Source organism: Meriones unguiculatus, chromosome 4, assembly GCF_030254825.1.
Source record: "Meriones unguiculatus strain TT.TT164.6M chromosome 4, Bangor_MerUng_6.1, whole genome shotgun sequence".
Lineage (NCBI taxonomy): Eukaryota > Metazoa > Chordata > Mammalia > Rodentia > Muridae > Meriones > Meriones unguiculatus.
Window position 1 is genome coordinate 53781675 of NC_083352.1, and position 19093 is coordinate 53800767.

Consider the following 19093-nt stretch of genomic DNA (forward strand, 5'->3'; position numbering starts at 1 on the left):
CAGCCTCAAAGATTAAAGTTTTAAAATTAAATTTAAAAAGAATTGATTCACTTGCTTTTCTGGTTTTAAAGAATCCCATCTTGTAAATGAAATTGTAGGTATTTTAAGAGGTTCACTGCTCAGCTTTATGAATGGGATAAGGTTAGTATCAAAGGTCTTATGAGTCAAAAACAAACATTCTGGTCATAAGAAGTATGGTTTATTAGCTGTTTTTATACTCTTGTTTCAAACAGCTCCCAGAAAAGGGAGTACAGTCTCTTGAAAAGACTTTAGACTATATCATTATAGTCTTTTCAAGTTTTCTTGGCTGTGTTGAAATTGGAGTGGGGCAGGATAATGGAGGGACTGTTATCGTTCGGATGTTCTTTCCATTTTCTCTATCTTCCAACCCTGCCTCATTTACAGACACGGAAGCAGCTGTGCACCTGGTTTGACGTGCAAACCCTTATTCTCAAAACCTGAGTGACTCAAAACCACTGGTAACTCCATCTCTGCATAATGTGATGCCTATTTTGGCTTCTTTGGATACTTGCACACACGTGCACAAAACCACAGGCACACATAAAATAAGATAAAATTTAAACTGAGGAAATATTCCACAAAATAAGGGTAAAAAATTATGTCTAAGGATGTGGAGACTCCACCTCCGGAGTGCGGAATTCCACATTGCTGGTCAGGCGGTGGAGCCCTGAGTCCTGAGAGTCAGACTGTGATTTTTACACTCTGGGCACAGCCTGACAGGGTGCCTTTTAAACTAGCTCCCTTTGGGGATGTAGATGCTGGTGGTTGTGGTTCAGGGCTTACAACTAACCATAGCCAGGTTGTAAAAAACAAACTATATTAAGAAAGAGGGAGAGAGAAACGAGAATAGAAAAAGGATGTGAAGACACAGGGAAGGAAACGGAGGTAGGGAAAGAAAAAGAGAAAAGACTGATTTACTTCCTGAAGACAAGGGCGGAATAAATGTTAGATAATAACAGTGCAGTTGGAAGGGAAATGGTTGGAATGAAAAAGATCAATTCTTTAAATGAACAAAAATAAAAAATTAAAAATTAAAAAAACGAAAGGGCTGAAGTGAGGCAGCATCATACAGCTATGTTGCCAGCAATATGCACTGAGGACGAAGTTTGTACCTGATGGAGAATCCCAAATTCGATAATCTATTAGCTAGAGCATCCAGCACGGTGCTGGGCAGTGGGCGGGGCCCTGGCGGCATCTCAGGGATCCGAGTTCTGGCAAAGCCTCCTTTGAGCTCAGGGGGCGGGGCCGCCCGCGACCTGGAGGCGGGGCCTTGGCTCCCTCACCCGCCTTAGGGGGCGGAGCCTGATTTCTAAATTGGAGCCGCTGAGCGGATTGGCGGCTTTTGAACCCGGAAGCAGTCGTAGGCGCTCGGAAGCGGCGGGAACGCTGGCCCTGACCCGCTGCGGCTGCAGGATGGTCGGCGGTGGCGGAAAGCGCAGGCCGGGCGAGGCGGGGCCGAAGGTAGGCGAGGCGGGATGCTCGGGTTTGAGGATGCTGTGGGCGGCGGCCGAGCCGAGGGCTGCTCTGCTGAGGACTGCCGGGGGAAGTCGTTCCTTCCCAGCCCCAGTCGGTTCTCTGGGTGCAGTTCCCGAAGCGATGCAGCGGACCGACCATTCATTCAATCATTCATTCGTTCATTCAACCAGCTGATGGAAACTGAGGTCTGGTGGGAGCCGAGACTTGTGGAGCAGCTGCCCTGACCGCGGGACACGTGCAAACGAACGTTTTACTCCCAACTTTTTGCTTGAGGTTAACGCTGTTGTGCAGAAGAAAGTATTGGGGTTGTTAAAGATGACTTTTGTTTGAGACGGTCTCTGTTTTGTAGCCCTGGCTGACCTGGAACCCATTATGTAGGGTGGCCTCGAACTCACGGAGATCCTCCTGCGTCTGCCTCTCCAGTGCTGGGGATTTAAAGGCATGCACCACCACCGCTCTGCAAGATGACTTTTAAAGTCTTTCTTGATGTCGACGAAAAATAAGAGATCCCCTGAAGTGTAAGGGATACAGGGACGCAAATTAGTGGCCAGTGTATACTGTTACATGACTTTATGGGTTTCCTAAGCATACGCTAGCTAATAGGAATTAAAGAGGGGAACGACTGTTTAACAAGTTACTCTAGCAGTGTTTTAAACTGGATGCGATGAAGCTGTTGTTAAGGCCTAAAGGTCAGTGGATGATGCTTTTAGATATTTTTTCATGTTGTGTCATGTTTTATCACAACACCAAGTTTAAAATATAGTCTAAGGAGAGCAGCTGCCTCAAAATCCATTTATTAGGGATTTGAGGATTGTGAAGCATTTTGAGTTCCAGAAGAGCTGAGGAATCTCTTTGAAGGTAGTGTGGGCTGCTTTGGCAGGTTAATTGACTTAACTGGAAATAGTTAGAGGTGATCTAGTGGTGTGTTAATGCTGGCAGTAATAGCCTGCATCAGTTATCTGCTCCCGACTGTTGAAGTAGATCTGTTCCTTATTAAAGACAAAAATAATGACAACAGGCACTACACTGTGTCTTCACTGTAGAGTACAAAGCACAGAGAGGTTATGTAATTTGACAGCTGAAAGCCAAGTTAGGTGTCAACCCAAAAACTAGAGTGTGCACACACACTTGGAATCTCAGCACTTGGCAGGCAGAGGCAACAGGACTGAAAGTTCAGTGTCATCCTCAGGGACATTTGCAAGCTCAAGGACAGCCCGGGCTACAATAGAACCTGTGTTAAACAAGGTCCAGCACGATGACTTCCTCCAACAAGCCTCAGTGCGTAATGGTGCTTACCTCCAATCTGATGACCTGAACTCTGTCCCTGCAGCTCACAGGGATCGGGGGAGAGGGAAACTGTGACCAGAATATATTGTATGAAATTTTTTAAATAAAAAAATAACAACACTACCCCAGCTCTGTACCTACCCATGGAGATGCTTTTATACTTTTTTTTTTTCCTTTATACTTTTTAGCTAAACTTTTCCCGTTGATTCTAGGCCACTAGCTATCTCGCTGAACTTTGAGTTACCCCTTGCTTTCTTTTAGAGTTTGTTGTTTTCTTAAAAAGCTTTTATGGTGCATTTTGTCTTAGTATTCTACCGCTGTGAAGAGATACCATGACCATGGTAATTCTTATAAAAGAAACCATTTAATTGGGGCTGGCTTACATTTTCAGAGGTTTAAGTCCATTTTCATCATGGCTGGAAGCATGGCAGCATGCAGGCAGATGTGGTGCTGGAGAAGTAGCTGAGAGTGCTGCATCCAGATCCAAAGGCGGAAGGGAGGAACTGTGGGTTTGGAATGGGCTCTTTGAAACCTCAGAGTTCATCCCTGGTTACACACTTCCTCCAACATGGCCACAATTCCTAATCCTTTCAAATAGCCCCACTACTTGGTGCCAAGTATTCAGATTTGTGAGCCTGTGGTTGCCGTTCTTATTAAAACTACCTCACATCTAATATTGAGTACTTTTCTTAGTTGAATATTGTACTAAGATTGAGTCATGCTGTCTAACTGTACTTCCTTTTCATTTATTTGGTGTACCCCATAGTTTGAAAGTCTTATATATCCATTTTTTTTTCTCGTTGGTTGCCATTTCAACCCGTAAGTACAGTGCCATGAACAATTCTTACATGCCGTCTGATTTGTAAATACAGTATGTGGACTTTGAATGATATAATATATATCATTGGACCTCTGAGAAAATGTAATTATCAACACCTGGGTTAAAAATGTCAACTCTAGCTTAATCAACGTGTTAGGGCTACTCTCCTGTGCATCGTAGTGCTTTATTCCTTAGGTGCCACTAGCCCCACTTGGGTCAGAATGTGCAGAGATGCCCCTGGCTTCAGAACCACAAGTCTGGGTTGAAAGGAGGAATGGGGTGGAAATACTCTACTCCAAGGGATCGAGGTTCTCAGAAAGAAAAAGATTGTACTTAGAAAACAAGACTGATAACCTGAACTAAGCATGCTACCTTGGCAGAAATGAACCAGCTTTCTGATAGCATCCTTTAGCCCAGTGTACTTATATTGCACAGGTGCTAGAAGATACAAAGAATAAGCAAGTGTTGATTACAAAGCCATTTCTGAAATAAGTGGCTTTAGCTCAGAGTTTATTCTCATTTTAGTGGAGACTATTGATCCTTTATGGTACCTTCCCTCTCTTTTTGTTTGCAGTGTCAAAAGGAAGGTATCTTATTTTAAATGGGAGGTTAGTACTGATTGCGGTAAGTAGTCCAGATCTAACTATAGTTGGACTTCCTATAGAAACAGCTTTTTTTCTTATTAATTTAGGTTTCACCCTGGCTTCTTTATACAAATGTGCCATTGTACATGTTTGTTTTTAAAGATGGTTTCACTGTGTATCTTTGATGGCTTTGCCCAGGCAGTCTCTTGAGTGCTATGGTTATGGAGCAATGACATTACAGGTGTGTGCCCCTATATCTGGCAGAAACAGCTTTTATCTGATAAATCCCTTTTTATCCAGTTACTTCTGGTGATTTGCTTCTGGTTTGTCTGATGAGCTGATAAGTCTGCTTAAACAAAAGGCCTGATAATGTGATAACATCTTGTTACCAAAATAGGACAAAAAACATTTATGCCTTTTATTGTTGTTTTTGTTTTTTAAAGATAAGGTTTCTTTGTGTAGCCTTGGCTGTGCAGGACTTGCATCTACTTGTCTCTGCCTCTTGAGTGCTGGGATTCCAGGCCTGCCCCAACACACCCAGCTTATTTATGCCTTTATGACAATTTAAAAAAATCTTTCTTTTGTTTCTATTATTATAGAGAAGCATATTTAAAGACATGTTCTATGTGGGTATTTCTTGACTACTATGTAAACTATTTCTACTTTATACAAAAGAATCCCTAGGTTCTTACTTATATATCATTAGCACATGCTTTTGTTATTGTTTTTTGTTTGTTTGTTTTTAACATGTGAAAATGGAGCTATAAAGGTGGCTCGGGAGACTGGAGAGATGGCTCAGTGGCTAAGAGCTCTGTCTGCTCTTCCAAAGGACCAGGGTTCAATTCCCAGCACCCACATGGCAGCTCACAACTGTCTATAATGTGAATTTCAAGGGATCTGACACCTTCACACTAAATGCACATAAAATAATAAATAAATTATTTAAAAAAAAAGATGGCTCGGCAGTTAAGAGGATGCACTGGTCTTTCAGGGGACCCAGGTTAAGTTACTGTTATGTTGGACAGCTATAAATCTCATATAACTCCAGTTCCAGGGAATCCAATGCCCTCTTCTAGCCTGTACAGGCAGCCACATACCCCACCATAGACACACACACACACATTTTACAGTAATAAAAGTAACTCTTTAGAAAAATGTATGTAGCTCCTGGAAACTGACCAACACTAAGCAATATTGGTATGCAGGGAGAGTTGTTGAAGTTACTTTTGGAGAACTAAAGCTGTGAATGCCAATTTCAGGGTGAAAAGACAGTTGATGTGAAGAAAAGTAAATCCTCTGAAGCCGATGTCTCCAGTGACCTTCGAAAAGAAGTCGAAACTCTTTATAAGCTTTCCCTGCCTGAAGATTTCTACCATTTCTGGAAGTTCTGTGAGGAACTTGATCCTGAAATGCCAGGTGGTGAGTTCTTCCAGCATCTCTCTGCTCCTGTGACAGGAAAAGGTGACAGAAATAGCTCATAGAGAAAAGATTCAGCTGTGTCCAGTGATACATGCCCGTTATACTCTCAGCAATTAAGATGCTGGTTTGAGAGTATCACAAGTTTCAGGCTAGCCTCAGCTGCAGAGTAAGGCCATCTTAAAAAAGAAGACAAAAGAACGTTCCCACAGTTCTTTGTAGTGAAACAGGTGTAGTCAGAGAAACAAGTTAATATTAATGTTTGCCAATTTTCATGGCTGTGACCTGAGGAAACAGCCCAGTAGAACAGGGTTATTTTGAGTCATGATATTAAAGGTTTCTGACCATTGTTAGTAGGTTCCATTGTTTGGGGGCCAGTGATATGTTATTCCAGAAGGATGTGTCAGAAAATGCTTACCTCGTGGAGGACAGGAAGCAAACAACATTAGGGAGCAGTAGTCCTTGGATAGGATGAGCCCTTTAGGGTCATTGACCCACTATTGGCCAGTCACAGAACTGCTGCCAGCTGGGGACCATGATTTCAGTACATGAGCCATTTTGGTTAAACGTCATACCCAAACCATAATGCACAGTATGCTCTGTCACCTATCGGCAAAGGCAGGCAGTTACAAAACACTCCATCATGTAAGTGTGGAGGAGAATGAGCAGTTGCATATATCATCATTTTACTTCTACAAATTTGTCTTATGGAGTAGGTAAACTAATAATTTTCTTCAAGGATATTTATTGAACTGACAGAGAGCGAGAAGGGGTGGGAGGGAGCGTTTAAGGGTGATACCCCCCTAGGAAAGCTGCAGGCACCCTGACTTTGTAAGGTGCACATCTGCACAGACTTCTTGGCATTGTGGTTTGCTTGCTCTGCCCATGTGGTCTGTGAAACAAGATCAGTGAGGGTTCTGGTTTACAGATTATCTCAAAGAACCTGGATTGACAGCTGAAGAGAAGGAAAGGAAATGTTTTTTCTATCCTTCATCTATGTTATCTTCTCCTTAATCTGTATGTTTGTAGCTATGGCAGATAGCAGGTAAGCGTGTGGTTCTTATTCCTGAAACAATGCAGAGCCGCTTGGCTAGGCCTACATAGAGGCAGGAATATTTGAAGTGTTAAGCTAATGCAGTAATGAAAATATCCTAAACTTAGTGCCACATTTCTGTTCAACTGATTTCTTTTCCACTGAGTAAAAACATTTTTACTGACTTAAAAAGCATTTCTTAAAAGAACTGTTTAAGAATTACTTAGAACCAGGAGGCAGAGGCAGATGGATTTCTGAGTTTGAGGTGAGCCTGGTCTACATGATGAGTTCTAAGACTGCGTAGAGAGACCCTGTCTCAACGAAAGAAAGAAAGAAGGAAGGAAGGAAGAGAGAGAGAGAGAGAGAGAAAGAAAGGAAGAAAGGAAGGAAGAAAGGAAGGAAGGAAGGAAGAAAGAAATTCTTCAGAGCTGGGTATGGTTCATACCTTTAATCCAGTACAGATGCACAGATAGGTGGATCTCTGATTTTAAGGCTAGCCTAGTCTATACAAAATTCTAGCGTAGCCAGGGCTAACCTTGAGACCCTGTCTCTAGGGGCGTGGGGAGAGGAAAAGAAAAAGAAAAGTCATCATGGTGAAAGGCATTATTTCCTATTTGCCTCTAGAAAGCATTGCCTGAATAAACTTATTTTCCTTATAGATGCACTTGCCTCAAGCCTTGGACTTCGGTTAGTGGGTCCTTATGATATCCTTGCTGGGAAACATAAAATGAAGAAAAAATCCACAGGCTTGAACTATAATCTTCACTGGAGGTTTTACTATGATCCTCCTGAGTTCCAGACCATTATTATTGGAGATAATAAAACTCAGTACCACATGGGGTATTTCAGGTAAAGGAACGTCTCTTCTCTACAGTACAGCTACTCTGCTATTTCTGAGTCTTCCTGGACCTTACTGGCATCCCTTATGGTGAAAGACTCCTTTTCCTCTTCCTGTTGGCTCCATAGTCTGTCTATTATTCTGGCTACCCTTAACCTCTTAGCCTGCATAGGCTGGTAAACTCTTCACACTAAACTTCTCTCATTTCTCTTTCTCTTTGAATATAAACTTGGGTTTGTTTGTTTTTTTTTTTGGGGGGGGGGGGTCAGATGAGCTTCTTTTCAGCCCAAGTAAGATAATATAGACCAGCTGTTTGACTTAAGCCATGCATATACTTCAAGGGGACAAGAGGACTCACAGATTGGTCCTGCCATTTATTATCTTGATGACAGTATGCCAGTCAGTAACTTTCTGTGATTCAGTTTCCTCTCTCGAAGGAAAATGGATAATAACAGCATATATTTGATAGGAATATTGTGAGAATCAAGTGAATGCCTGCAGATGCAGTAGAATGTTACAGATAGGGTAATTTGAGAAATAGCTGTCCACTCGTAGTGGGAGTGATGTGTTGTAAAGTCTGAGTGAAATGAGAGAAGATGTGGTACGGGTAGAGAGAAGTATGATACAGAAACTCATGGGGTTGAGAATGGGGTCAGATGGCTTCCGTTCCTGGCTTTAACACTAACTGACTGCTAGAACCTTATCAAGAACTCTTAACCTCTCTCTCTACTGGTTCCTGCAATTGTAAAAGAGTTGGAGATATATGCATGAATAAGATTCTTCAATATTTGATAATCCGTCCTGTTTCTTTTTTGTTTTGATTCCACTTTTCTCTTTTTGCTTTTATTTTTCTTAATATACTCTAAAATGAAGGTGATTGGCAATTTGTAATATTCTATTGACAGACTTTCTCATTTTTTGTATTTGAGTAAAAGGTAATTAGGTACTAAGAGCCCTGGCTTTAGGTCTGTTATAAGATTTGTTGTAGATAGTCTGAAAATACTTAGAGCTTAAACCTAGCAACTTTAGTCTACTCTTTACAGGAACAAATTTGTATATAGACCTAATTTGCTGCTTCTTGGCATTGTAACTTATGGGTAGCTAAACTTTTATTATCTTTTGTCAAAACAGGGATTCTCCTGATGAACTTCCTGTGTATGTGGGTACAAATGAAGCAAAGAAAAATTGTATAATTGTTCAAAATGGAGATAATGTATTTGCTGCCATCAAGTAAGAAACTATTTCATTTCAATTCTCTTAATTTGTTTGCATGTCTACAACACATTACAAAGTAGGATTATGGTGACTTCAAAGCTTCCACATCTAGGTTCACTTCTGTGACTCTTGAAGCCAGCCTTATACACAGTTCTGATGCTTGTCACCCAAAGCATATGCAACTGCATATTTATTGGACATATTGCTGAATCCTAGGCTGAGCTCTGAGCACATGGCAGAATATGTTCTTAGCATGTTAAAACCCTCTAGGTTTCATTCCCTGCAGTGCAAAAAAAAATGTGTGAGTATTGTTAAACTTTAACTTCAGATGCCCCATGAAAAAAAATCAGTTTTTTTTCCTTCCCTACTAGACCTCACATTTAAACACTGTCATTAAGAGTCCATTGACTACAGTGTAGTCAAAGTGAAAAGTTTTCCCGAGTAAGGTATTTACAGAATTTTTGGGTGGGGTTGGAAGGCTGCTAGAAAAGGGAGCCTCCAGGGATAACAGTTGGATGACTACTGTCTCATCTGGTATCAAGAAGCTGAGAAATAGACCGCTCTCTCAAGCAGCTCCAGGGCTATATCATCTGTAGTTACACCAGCAAAATCACTACCCTGCCTTCTGCCCCCCAGCATCATGAAGCTAAGGATGAGGTACTAGGATCTCATCTACAGCTTCTCTAGACTTGTCATTGGGCTACAGCTTATCTGGAGAGGGAATGCAGAAGCATGGCCACTACTTCCCAACCCTTCCTTCAGCCTTGAAAGAGATGCTTCTGCTCAGGATAAGCCAGGTCCATGTGGAACAAGCTAAAAGTGACTATTGTTCTGTGCTGTGTATACAGAGGGATAGCAACATTCTGTTCTTTCTCTTGTAAGACAATTTTGAGTCTTCGGTAAAGTTTGCCTGGGATTTGTAATTGGTGTAGGTTTTGTTTTGTTTTTTCTCTTTGGGGTTGTGAGTACTGAAGACTGAACCCAGGGCCATGAGCATTCTAGGCAAGTGCCTTCTACTTGAGTTATAGCCCTGGCCTTGGTACCTTTCTTCTAAACCTTTAAGATTTATCATTAACCTAAACTGGCTTTGTCTATATTAGAAACTGTAGTTGTTCACTGACATATTATTGTCTGTTTCCTGTGCCAGCATGTAAGGCCCATGAGAGCAGTGGCTGTGTTTTTTACATGGTGTTCTTTAAGAACACCTCAGCATATAAATATATCTTTTTAAAAATTTCTAGTGCTGGGGAGCACACTCATGGCATTATCATTATAAATTGTTTATAAAAACAAATTATAGAAATAACACAACTAGCAATAAGGAAGATAATGTAAATACATATAAAACATTTGTTTGTTATATTATATAAATGCCATGATTCCATTTGTTGTGAAGAGGGCAAGTAACACAACAAAATAATTCTGTTTTGTTTTTTATCCTAATGCATGTGGAAAATATACTCAAAATTTTTAATCTTTAAACTATAGGAGTGATGTTTAATCTTTCTTTCCTTCTGCTTTCCTTCCCTAAAAGTAAATGCTACAATAATTTTGAACTAAAGGACTTGCAGTAGTCCATACCACCTTAAATATAGTGTAGTAATAGAATGTATTCCGTGTTTTTGTTTATTTGTGCACCAGTGGCACAAAGGTAGTGGTGGGTAGTATTGGCACCTCTTTAAGAATCAGCATGTTGGCACTACGTTAGCAGTATTGCATTGTTCGTTCTTCAGTATGTGCAGGTGTGTTTAATGACGTCAGCAATGCACAGCTCCAACTACAATAGATCTCTGTAGTCCAGTGCATCTGAACGTTGGCGTGTGCTGAAATGGGAACTAGGCAGGAAGCAGTTCTGCATATTGAAGTATTGTGAGTTAAACTTTTACCTACTTTTACTGAAAGAGAGAGACTGATAGACTTTATTTGGGTACAAGCTTTTGGGAGCAACATTTTCTCAAACCAAAAAAAAAAAAAAAAAAGCAGATTGTATTTGGTATCATTGATAAAATTGAAGGTTTAACAAAATAAGATAAGCTTTTCACTGAAACTTCCTAATAGTCATGAATGTGATGTTTTTCATGTTGCACAATGGGATGAACTTGGTGTAATGAGAAGTTTCAACATTCGAAGATTTATATAACTTACTGAGCCAGTATGTTCCAAATAACCATTACAGAGTGCTGTGAAACATGCAAGGGTAGAGCTTTATCCAGACCTGAAGACATTTCCGTGGGCCTAACAAAACTGCTTCAGTTTGCACATTGCACCTTTTAAACATCATTTAGCACAGTGTTGAAGCTGATAGTAGCTTTGATCACAACTGCTTGATGGATAAAGGGTCTTGGTGGCTGCACTCAGAATAATGGAGGAAGTGCTTTTACAAAGGAGCAAGTGTATGTGTGTATGTGCCTAAGTGTACTTGTACACAAGGTACTTGAAGGCCTCCTGGCCTCCCTAAGAGGGCTTGAGGATAGGATTCATTCATGTTTTCGACAGGACTAGATCTAATGGTTAATACATCTCTTGGTATACAGTCTGTGGTGATTAAATTAAGCAACGGTACTGCAATAAGGAGGGGCTGATTATTGTGGTTTGGGTCTCCATGATATGTAGTCCATCCTTACTATCCTTTGTACCTCAGTTTCCTGATACGTAAAGAAGAATGAAGAATTACATACATGCACATGTTTGCATATGGAACACATTACTGTCCATTTCAGGGAGCTCTCTGTAGCCAGCATTTTTATCTACAGGAGCGATCAAGCCTGCAACATGAACTAATTATTAGTCTACATAACTACTGTAAATTCCTAATGTGGTTGCAAACAGAGGCCAGTTTATTCCAGGAGTCTGCTGCCAGGGTGGGTGTTTTAAAAATACAAATCCCTTTTGTGGACAGCACACTTGTGTTTTCCTCTTGAGCCAGCCCTCTCCAAGGCAGTATGCCATATCTTAATTTCTAGAAGTAAGACTTAAAACTCAGCCTCCTCTTTTGATTATGTTTTCCTTCCAGTGTTTACAATGAAGTTACACAGTATAGACATGTTAGCTCTTTCTGTGGCTGGCAGCTTTTTATTAGTACTGCTTATTCTTTGTTTGATTCAACCTATGAGGACTTTGGAGAGAAGGATTCATAGAACTTGACATTTTTATCTCTGCTCCTTGACTCCTGTATTAAATAGAGGCTAGCAATATAACGAGGGCTTTTGCTTCTTTTCCAGATTATTTTTGATGAAAAAACTTAAAGAAGTAACAGATAGAAAGAAAACTAGCATTTTGAAAGACATAGATGAAAAACTCACAGAAGCAGCCAGAAAACTAGGATACTCACTGGAACAGAGAACCATGAAGATGAGACAGAGAGATAAGAAGGTAGGGTTCCACCAGGTCATGTGCCTGTTGGGCTCTGTTCCTGGCTCCTCCCTACCTGCACTGGATACTTTTCTCTAGTCCTGTCCTAAAGAGAGCTGTATGCCATCCCCAGGGACTCAGGGCAGTCCTGGGGCAGGGGGCAGGTGGCTCCTCCAGGTTGGCATGTAGGCCGAGTCCTGCAACTGGAGCCTGCTCCTCTGGTTGCATAACTCATTCTAGTCTCTTAAGCTTGTTGTATTGGACATTTTGTAAAGGTAAATAAAAGCAGCTTTGTACTTAATGTTAAACTTCCTTTTCTGATGGCTGAGGTCTTGTATCAGTGCAAGGTATTTTAGGGGTGGTGTTCTATACTTCCTAGTGACTTACCTAGACCTCAAAGGTGGTTCTCTGTCTAGAAAAAGTATGGGGTAGGATTTGCTCATTTTCTCCTGATTCCTCTTTGATCCCATCAGCATTTTCTAGTGCCTGCAGTGTAAGGAAATGTTTTATAAATGAGCAAGCAATTCTCAGCTTTGGGGTTCTTTTGGTTTTCAGTTAGGAATATCAGAGTAAGTCAACAGATACGTGAAAGAATTTAGCTATTTGTGTGGGCATTCCTCATAAGTGGTGGGCAAGTGAAAGGCCGGCATTCTCCTGCAGCCTTTCACTGATAGCTTCTGAAGCTGTTTTATCTGAACACACATGTTACTTCTGAATGAGCTGGTGCTGTGCAAAGTTCTTAGTGGATTTATGTATTTAGTTTCTGAGCCCTACTTCACTCTGTGATCTGAGTCAGTGTCGAGTCACACACAGCCACTGAATTGCTGCCTTAGGTACTCTTTCTGTAGTCCTAAGACCAGAAATAGTTTCCAAAGGTGTATATTTTAAGATTAATTACAGTGGCATTTAACATGTTGTGTTCCTTCCGCCATTCTGGTTCTCAAGGAAAATCCCTACTAGAAGAAAAGGAAGTGTACCTCAACTTGCTATTGCCATTTCTGAGGGTGTCCTGACTGGACTGAGCTTCTGGGATGGAAAGGGCAGCAAATTCTTTGAGAAGAGCCTTGTTTTTTTTTCTGTAAACAGCTATAATTTAGTTTAGAGACTTTCTTAATACTTTCCTCCATCTGTAAATATGATTGAAACTTAAATTTCATGTTGTGCTTATTCTTGCTCCTTCCAAGTTTATATTCAGTATTTGTTTTTTATTGAACTATATCTGTTATTACAGAAATACAAGGAAAACCATTTGCAAGAAAATTACTTTTCTCTTTCCATGTTGATAGTTATTTTCAGTCCTCTTTAGTTTATGTATAATTTTTAAATGTTACTGTGAGATCATTTCATTCATATGTTCCTATTTCTGCAGACTTGAGCTCCACTGGTATGCCAGTGACTTTGCCCTAGCAGATTAGCATAGAATCTTCATTTTATTGGGTTAAGGCTTTATATAGCATTATAGAGTATAGCAGTGTTTTCACATAGGTAGACTCTTGTCGTACTTTGAAATGCAAAGTTTATGAGTCATATTTTCCCTAAAAGAAATGTGTATTGAAACTAATTCCTTACACTTTTCTTGTAGTATTTTAGTTTTGTTTTCACATTAAAGACTGAAAGCCAACAATAAGATGATCTGGTGTAAAGATCAAGATATAAAGCTATAGATTATATCAGTGTCTGAAAATTCCTTTTGAATATTCTGCCCTGTAGGGTGGCTTAGCAGATGATGAAAGTATTGGAGGGAGGGCTATGGAAGAGTGGGATGAAGTAACTTTTAACATACCTGGGCTTAGATAAAAGCTTTAAAAGAGGAGGTCATCTTTGGACTGTTTTTCTTCTGTTTTGGAAGCTTTCACTAGACTACACAAGTGGAATATTGAAGATATTTAATTAGACAGTACCAAGACCAAGTATGTTGGTGCACATTTGTAACCGCAGCCCTGAGGCAGGAGAACCAAGAATGCAAGCCATGGGCTAGAGAGATGGCTCAGTAGTTAAGAATACTGGTTGCTCTTCCGGAAGACCAGGGTTTGATTCACAGGACCCACATGAAGGTTTACTACCGTCTGTAACTAGGTCCAGCATATATGATGCCCCTTCCTCACCTCCCTGGGCACCAGACATGCAAGTATTATATAGACATACGTGCAAGCAAAAGATTCATAAATGAAAACACTGCAAAAATTTTCAAGCCAACCTGAGATATTAAAAAAAAAAAAAAAAAAAGATAACCAGGGAGGCAGCGTCAGGCAGATCTCTGAGTTCGAGGCCAGCCTGGTTTACAAAGCAAGTTCCCGGGACAGCCAGGGCTACACAGAGGAAACCCTGTTTCACACCTCCTTCTCCCCTTCCCCCTCCAAAAAAAAAAAAAACAAAAAACAAACAAACAAAAAAAAACAACTAAAGAGATCTAAAAATAACCCTAAAAGAAAGTTAAAAGTAAACTAGCCATGTAATTTGTCTATAAAGGCACCACTTAGAACTAGCCTGGTTTTTGGGAGTTTATTAATGAGCTTAAAATTCGGGGGTCAAAAATAGGTGTCTGAATTTTGGCAGCATTAAGGAGTTCTGTTGTTTTCCCACAGACTCCACCCTAATCCCATCTTCCTTCCAGACCCAGTTTCCATGCTTGCTGCTTAGAAAGTTTACTGACTTGCTTTCTGTAACAGTGCTGGTTGTTTTCTCACACGTCAAAACAATTTAATACATTTGTGTATTTTATAATTACTTCAAATGCGTGACTTCTGATTTTAAAGAAATATATTCTCTCCAGGATCCAGATTTACTGATAATGTCCATGGGTGCTCTGTTGTAAAAATATTCATGATTTATGTGGTTGAAGTTGGGAGACAGGTCTTCTGATCTTCTGGGTCTTTTCACAAGGTGTCATTTTGTGGTTTTTGGTGATTTGTTGTTTTCTTAAAATTAGGTTGTGACAAAGACGTTCCATGGTGCAGGCTTGGTGGTTCCCATAGATAAAAATGATGTTGGCTACAGAGAGCTCCCTGAAACAGACGGTAATGTGTAAATTTGTGTATGTATGTGTAAACTTGTGCATATATGTTTGTACACATGGAGAAAGCTTTCTCGTGTTGGGTGATAGGTAACTGTTAAGAGCAAACTCAGGTTTCAGGTAGACATATATGAATTAATACTGCATTCATAGCTTTATTTTGAGCAAACTATTAGTGTCACTAAACCTTATCTTTTTTATCTACAAAATAGGCAGTGATGTTCATTTCATAGGGGTCTCTGGATTGTAAAAGGATATAAAGTTCTTAGTGTGATGTCACATAATGAATGCCCCAAACAAGATAAATACTGTTTAAGACTGTAAGGAATTTTAACACATTGCTTAGGTTATATTTTTCTAACCTGTTTTAGAACCTTTGACATAGTAATGATTGAAGAGTAAGCATTTGGTTGTAGTCCCAAAGCACAAGATCTCTGTGCTCATTTTGGTTTTCATAGATCTGAGATACTACTTTATATGGTTGGTCATACATAAATACTTAGAGGACAACTACACAAAATCTGGCTAATACTCTGTTGAAAACAAATCATCTATTGTTCTCTTTCTTTACTGTGAGCACCCCTATTGGCACTCTTTATATTCTTGCTTTTGTGGGTATAAAATCTAAAGAGAATCCAACTTAGTACCGCCTCAAGGAAGTGTCCCACCTCGTACACTTTTCCTCTAGGATTTCCTCTAGGATTAAACAAGCCTGAGCACTTCTCAGTCATGTGGCATATCCAGCCAGTAAGCTGAGAGTGTTGTCACAATTTATACTTAATCCTTTTTACCATCTAGCCTTACTATTCCTCTAGGAATTCATAGGGGGAACTGACTGTGGCTGAGGTATCTAATAAGTGGCTCCTGAACACTTCATATGTGTCCTAGTGCCACTGTCAAGTGGCATTAATTTAAATGTTTAACATTTTGTTAAAAATTTCGCTTAAATTTATAAGTTCGAGCAGTATTAAACATTTTGGTATTGATTATATGTTGAAATAGTGCTATATTAGGAGTATTGAGTTAAATATCTTTAGTTTCATCTATTTTTTTGTTTGGGTGTGTGGGGTGGGGGCAGAGGGAGGGAGAGGGGAGAATGGGATGGAGAAAGGGCTGAACACATGCCCTGGGGTGCATATGGAGGTCTAAGATAACACTTGGGATGGATGATCTCATGCTGCCTCGTAATCACCTCAAGCGGCAAAGGCCTGTGGACAGGTGCCACCTCTAACCCACAGGGCCCTATCACTAGCACTCTCTTTTTAATATGGGTACTATAAAAATGTGAATTATATATGCAGTTGTCCTCTCACACTAATCTGTCTTGTCTGTTCCCTGAGATGAGAGATAATCAGTCTCTGTCGGAAGGACTGGGGATTCTGCTCCCCTTTCCAGGCTGCTTGAACCAGAAGTAACATTATGACCGACATTCTGAATTACAGCATGGCAGATTAATAAGATGACATAGGTTGTTAGAAGAATACATAAGGAAAAGCCCTTATGTAAAGTCTACCATTAAAGATGGTCATGTGATTTTTTTATTTGATATCTTTTCATCATTGATTTCTTTCAGCTGACCTTAAGAGAATTTGCAAGGCAATTGTTGAGGCAGCAAATGATGAGGAGAGACTAAAAGCATTTGCGCCCATTCAGGAAATGATGACTTTTGTGCAGTTTGCTAACGATGAATGTGATTACGGCATGGGACTTGAGTTAGGGATGGACCTCTTCTGCTACGGCTCTCACGTGAGTGAAAGCTCTTGTCTCCCTCACTACTCCATACACACATTCAAGTCTGCACTTACACTCTCAAGTCCCAGTGCTGGCAGGCGACTTCCAGTTTGAGGTGACTTTAAAGCCAAAGTTCTAAAACTTCTTGCGATCTTGTATTCCAGCAAAGGTGAATTAACAAAATTGTTTCCTCAAGTTCACATTAAAGTTAGCTTACATGTCAATATTCCAGGGGTGTGCCACCTTTTTGGTGTGTGTATGAATTTGGGAATATATACACCCTAACCCTTTGCTTCTGTTTCTGTTTAGGCAGTGTCATCTACTACCATGCCTTGAATACTATTTTCAAATATTTTAATTAAAACATTGCAGCTAGTAGTCTATCACGATTGTTCCTTAAGAACATTACCTGTTATCTGTGCTACTTTAACTGTAGGTGCCTCAGAGTCAAAAGGTCCATAAGACTTAGTTATGACTGGCTTTAAGTCATCATCCCTAACTGTGTATGGCTGGGCAGTTTTTTCAGTACCATTTTATCTCTTCTCCTACCTGTAAAATTGCCTTCTTGTATGCATACACGTTTCTCATGCTATCTCTGGTAAGTCACTGGTAGAGCACCTTCTCCAGTCTCATAGAGGCGTCCCATTCCAGCATCTTAGTCCATCATTCCCAAACTGCAGGTGCTTGGAAGCCACCTGTGGCTATTACTGCAAATTGCTTCATTAGGTCAGAGATGAGGCCCTCATGGCACTAACATACCCAAGTGACCAAATTGCTCCTCAGCATGTCACTTTACAGACCATGCTGAGGAGCAAGTCAGTAGCTCTCTACCTCCCATGTGCATCAGTCATCTGGGGGCTTGTTCACAGATCAGTGGTTCCCTGTCCCCCCACCTGGAAAAACTGATGGTGGGACCTGACAAACTGATGTGACTGCTCAGAGACCCTGAGTGAGAACCCTCTCCTGTGTTGTTATCAGTAAAAATATCTGAAGTGTTGAACACGCAGAATGATACAATTGTCACAAAGGACCTAACTGTAAATTCCACTAAGATGTGAAATAGGTTAAAAAAAAAATGCAAACTTGATGGTGTGAGAATCACATGAATAATGTAAAGATTTGGTACATTGTATAAGTACGTCAATAAATGCTTACTGTTTCTCAGCAAAAGAATATAATGTTGGGGCTGGAGAATTGGCTCAGAGGTTAAGAGCACTGACTGCTCTTCCAGAGGTCTTGAGTTCAATTTCCAGCAACCCCATGATGGTTCACCACCATCTATAATGAGACCTGGTGCCCTCTTCTGGCCTGTAGGCAGAACACTGTATATGTAATAAATAAATAAATCTTAAAAAAAAAAATGGACTTTAAAAAAAAAAGCCAAAAAAGAATGTAATGTATCTGGATTTCCCCTACTGTGTATGTAATAGCAATACTGTAAAATCAATTCAGTAAACCTATGACTATAAAGAATGAGTCAGAATAAAGGGAGAGAGGCTGGAGAGATGGTCAAAAGCACCACTCTTCTTCCAGAGAACCTGGGTTCAATTACCAGCATCCACATGGCAGCTCACAACTGTCTGCAATTCATGTTGGAAGATTTAACATTCTCTTCTGACCTCCTTGGACACCAATTATGTGGTACACATTTAGGCAAAACACATACATGTAAAAGTATTTTTTTTAATTATAAGAGTGATTTGAAAGCCCATATTTGACATACCTAATTACAAAGTCTATGAAAAAAAAAAAAAAAAAAGACTAGTAAAAATAGTTAAGGAGAAAAAGCATTTGACAGCAGTTGGGTATAAAAGGTTGTTAAGAAACGCTTTTGTTTTCTTTTCTTTTCTTTTTTGAAGTGAACAGTTTCCTCTTGGACAGGATAGCAGTTGCATATCCCATGTCCACTGAGTTAATGACATGATTTTGGAAGTAGGCTTTGTTGCACAGGTGCTTTTCAACACATTGTCAGCTGTACCCACCATTTTCTCGGCTTGATGTTTTGTTCTTTGCTTTTCAGTATTTTCACAAAGTTGCTGGCCAGCTTTTACCTCTTGCATATAATCTGTTGAAGAGGGACCTGTTTGCAAAAATTATTGAAGATCATCTGGCAAGCAGAAGTAAAGAGAACATAGACCAGCTTGCAGGATGAGTGAGCTGCTGTCATGCAATGCTGCAAAGTGGGGCCATCAGATGGCACTTGGTTTTTAAGAGAGAGAGAAATAAATAATGGAAACTTTATTAAAAACTTTCACACTACAGCTCTTCTGGTGTTTCTCTTTCACATGTTAATTAGTGAATGACACTC

The 19093-nt window shown here is 40.2% G+C and overlaps 1 protein-coding gene across 2 annotated transcripts; it reads left to right on the forward strand.

Annotated features, from left to right (window-relative positions):
• The first annotated feature begins 1366 nt into the window (after positions 1–1366).
• Positions 1367–19046, forward strand: LOC110561330 (histone PARylation factor 1). 2 transcript variants are annotated; one of them, XM_021657707.2, is made up of 8 exons: positions 1367–1482; positions 5448–5607; positions 7297–7486; positions 8607–8705; positions 11912–12062; positions 14971–15058; positions 16628–16800; positions 18806–19046. In XM_021657707.2, exons 1-8 carry the CDS (start codon positions 1435–1437, stop codon positions 18935–18937), a joined length of 1041 nt encoding a protein of 346 aa, XP_021513382.1. In that variant the 5' UTR covers positions 1367–1434; the 3' UTR covers positions 18938–19046. The 2 variants fall into 2 exon arrangements, with proteins under 2 accessions (XP_021513382.1, XP_060237806.1); XM_060381823.1 differs by having other exon boundaries at positions 5448–5604.
• The last annotated feature ends 47 nt before the right edge of the window (positions 19047–19093 follow it).

Bases quoted from the DNA above. Each gene is read 5' to 3' on its own strand.
- LOC110561330 (XM_021657707.2), top strand. From the start codon at position 1,435: ATGGTCGGCGGTGGCGGAAAGCGCAGGCCGGGCGAGGCGGGGCCGAAG. The intron at 7,487-8,606 runs GTAAAGGAACGT...TTGTCAAAACAG, and splicing joins TACCACATGGGGTATTTCAG to GGATTCTCCTGATGAACTTC. The intron at 12,063-14,970 runs GTAGGGTTCCAC...TCTTAAAATTAG, and splicing joins TGAGACAGAGAGATAAGAAG to GTTGTGACAAAGACGTTCCA.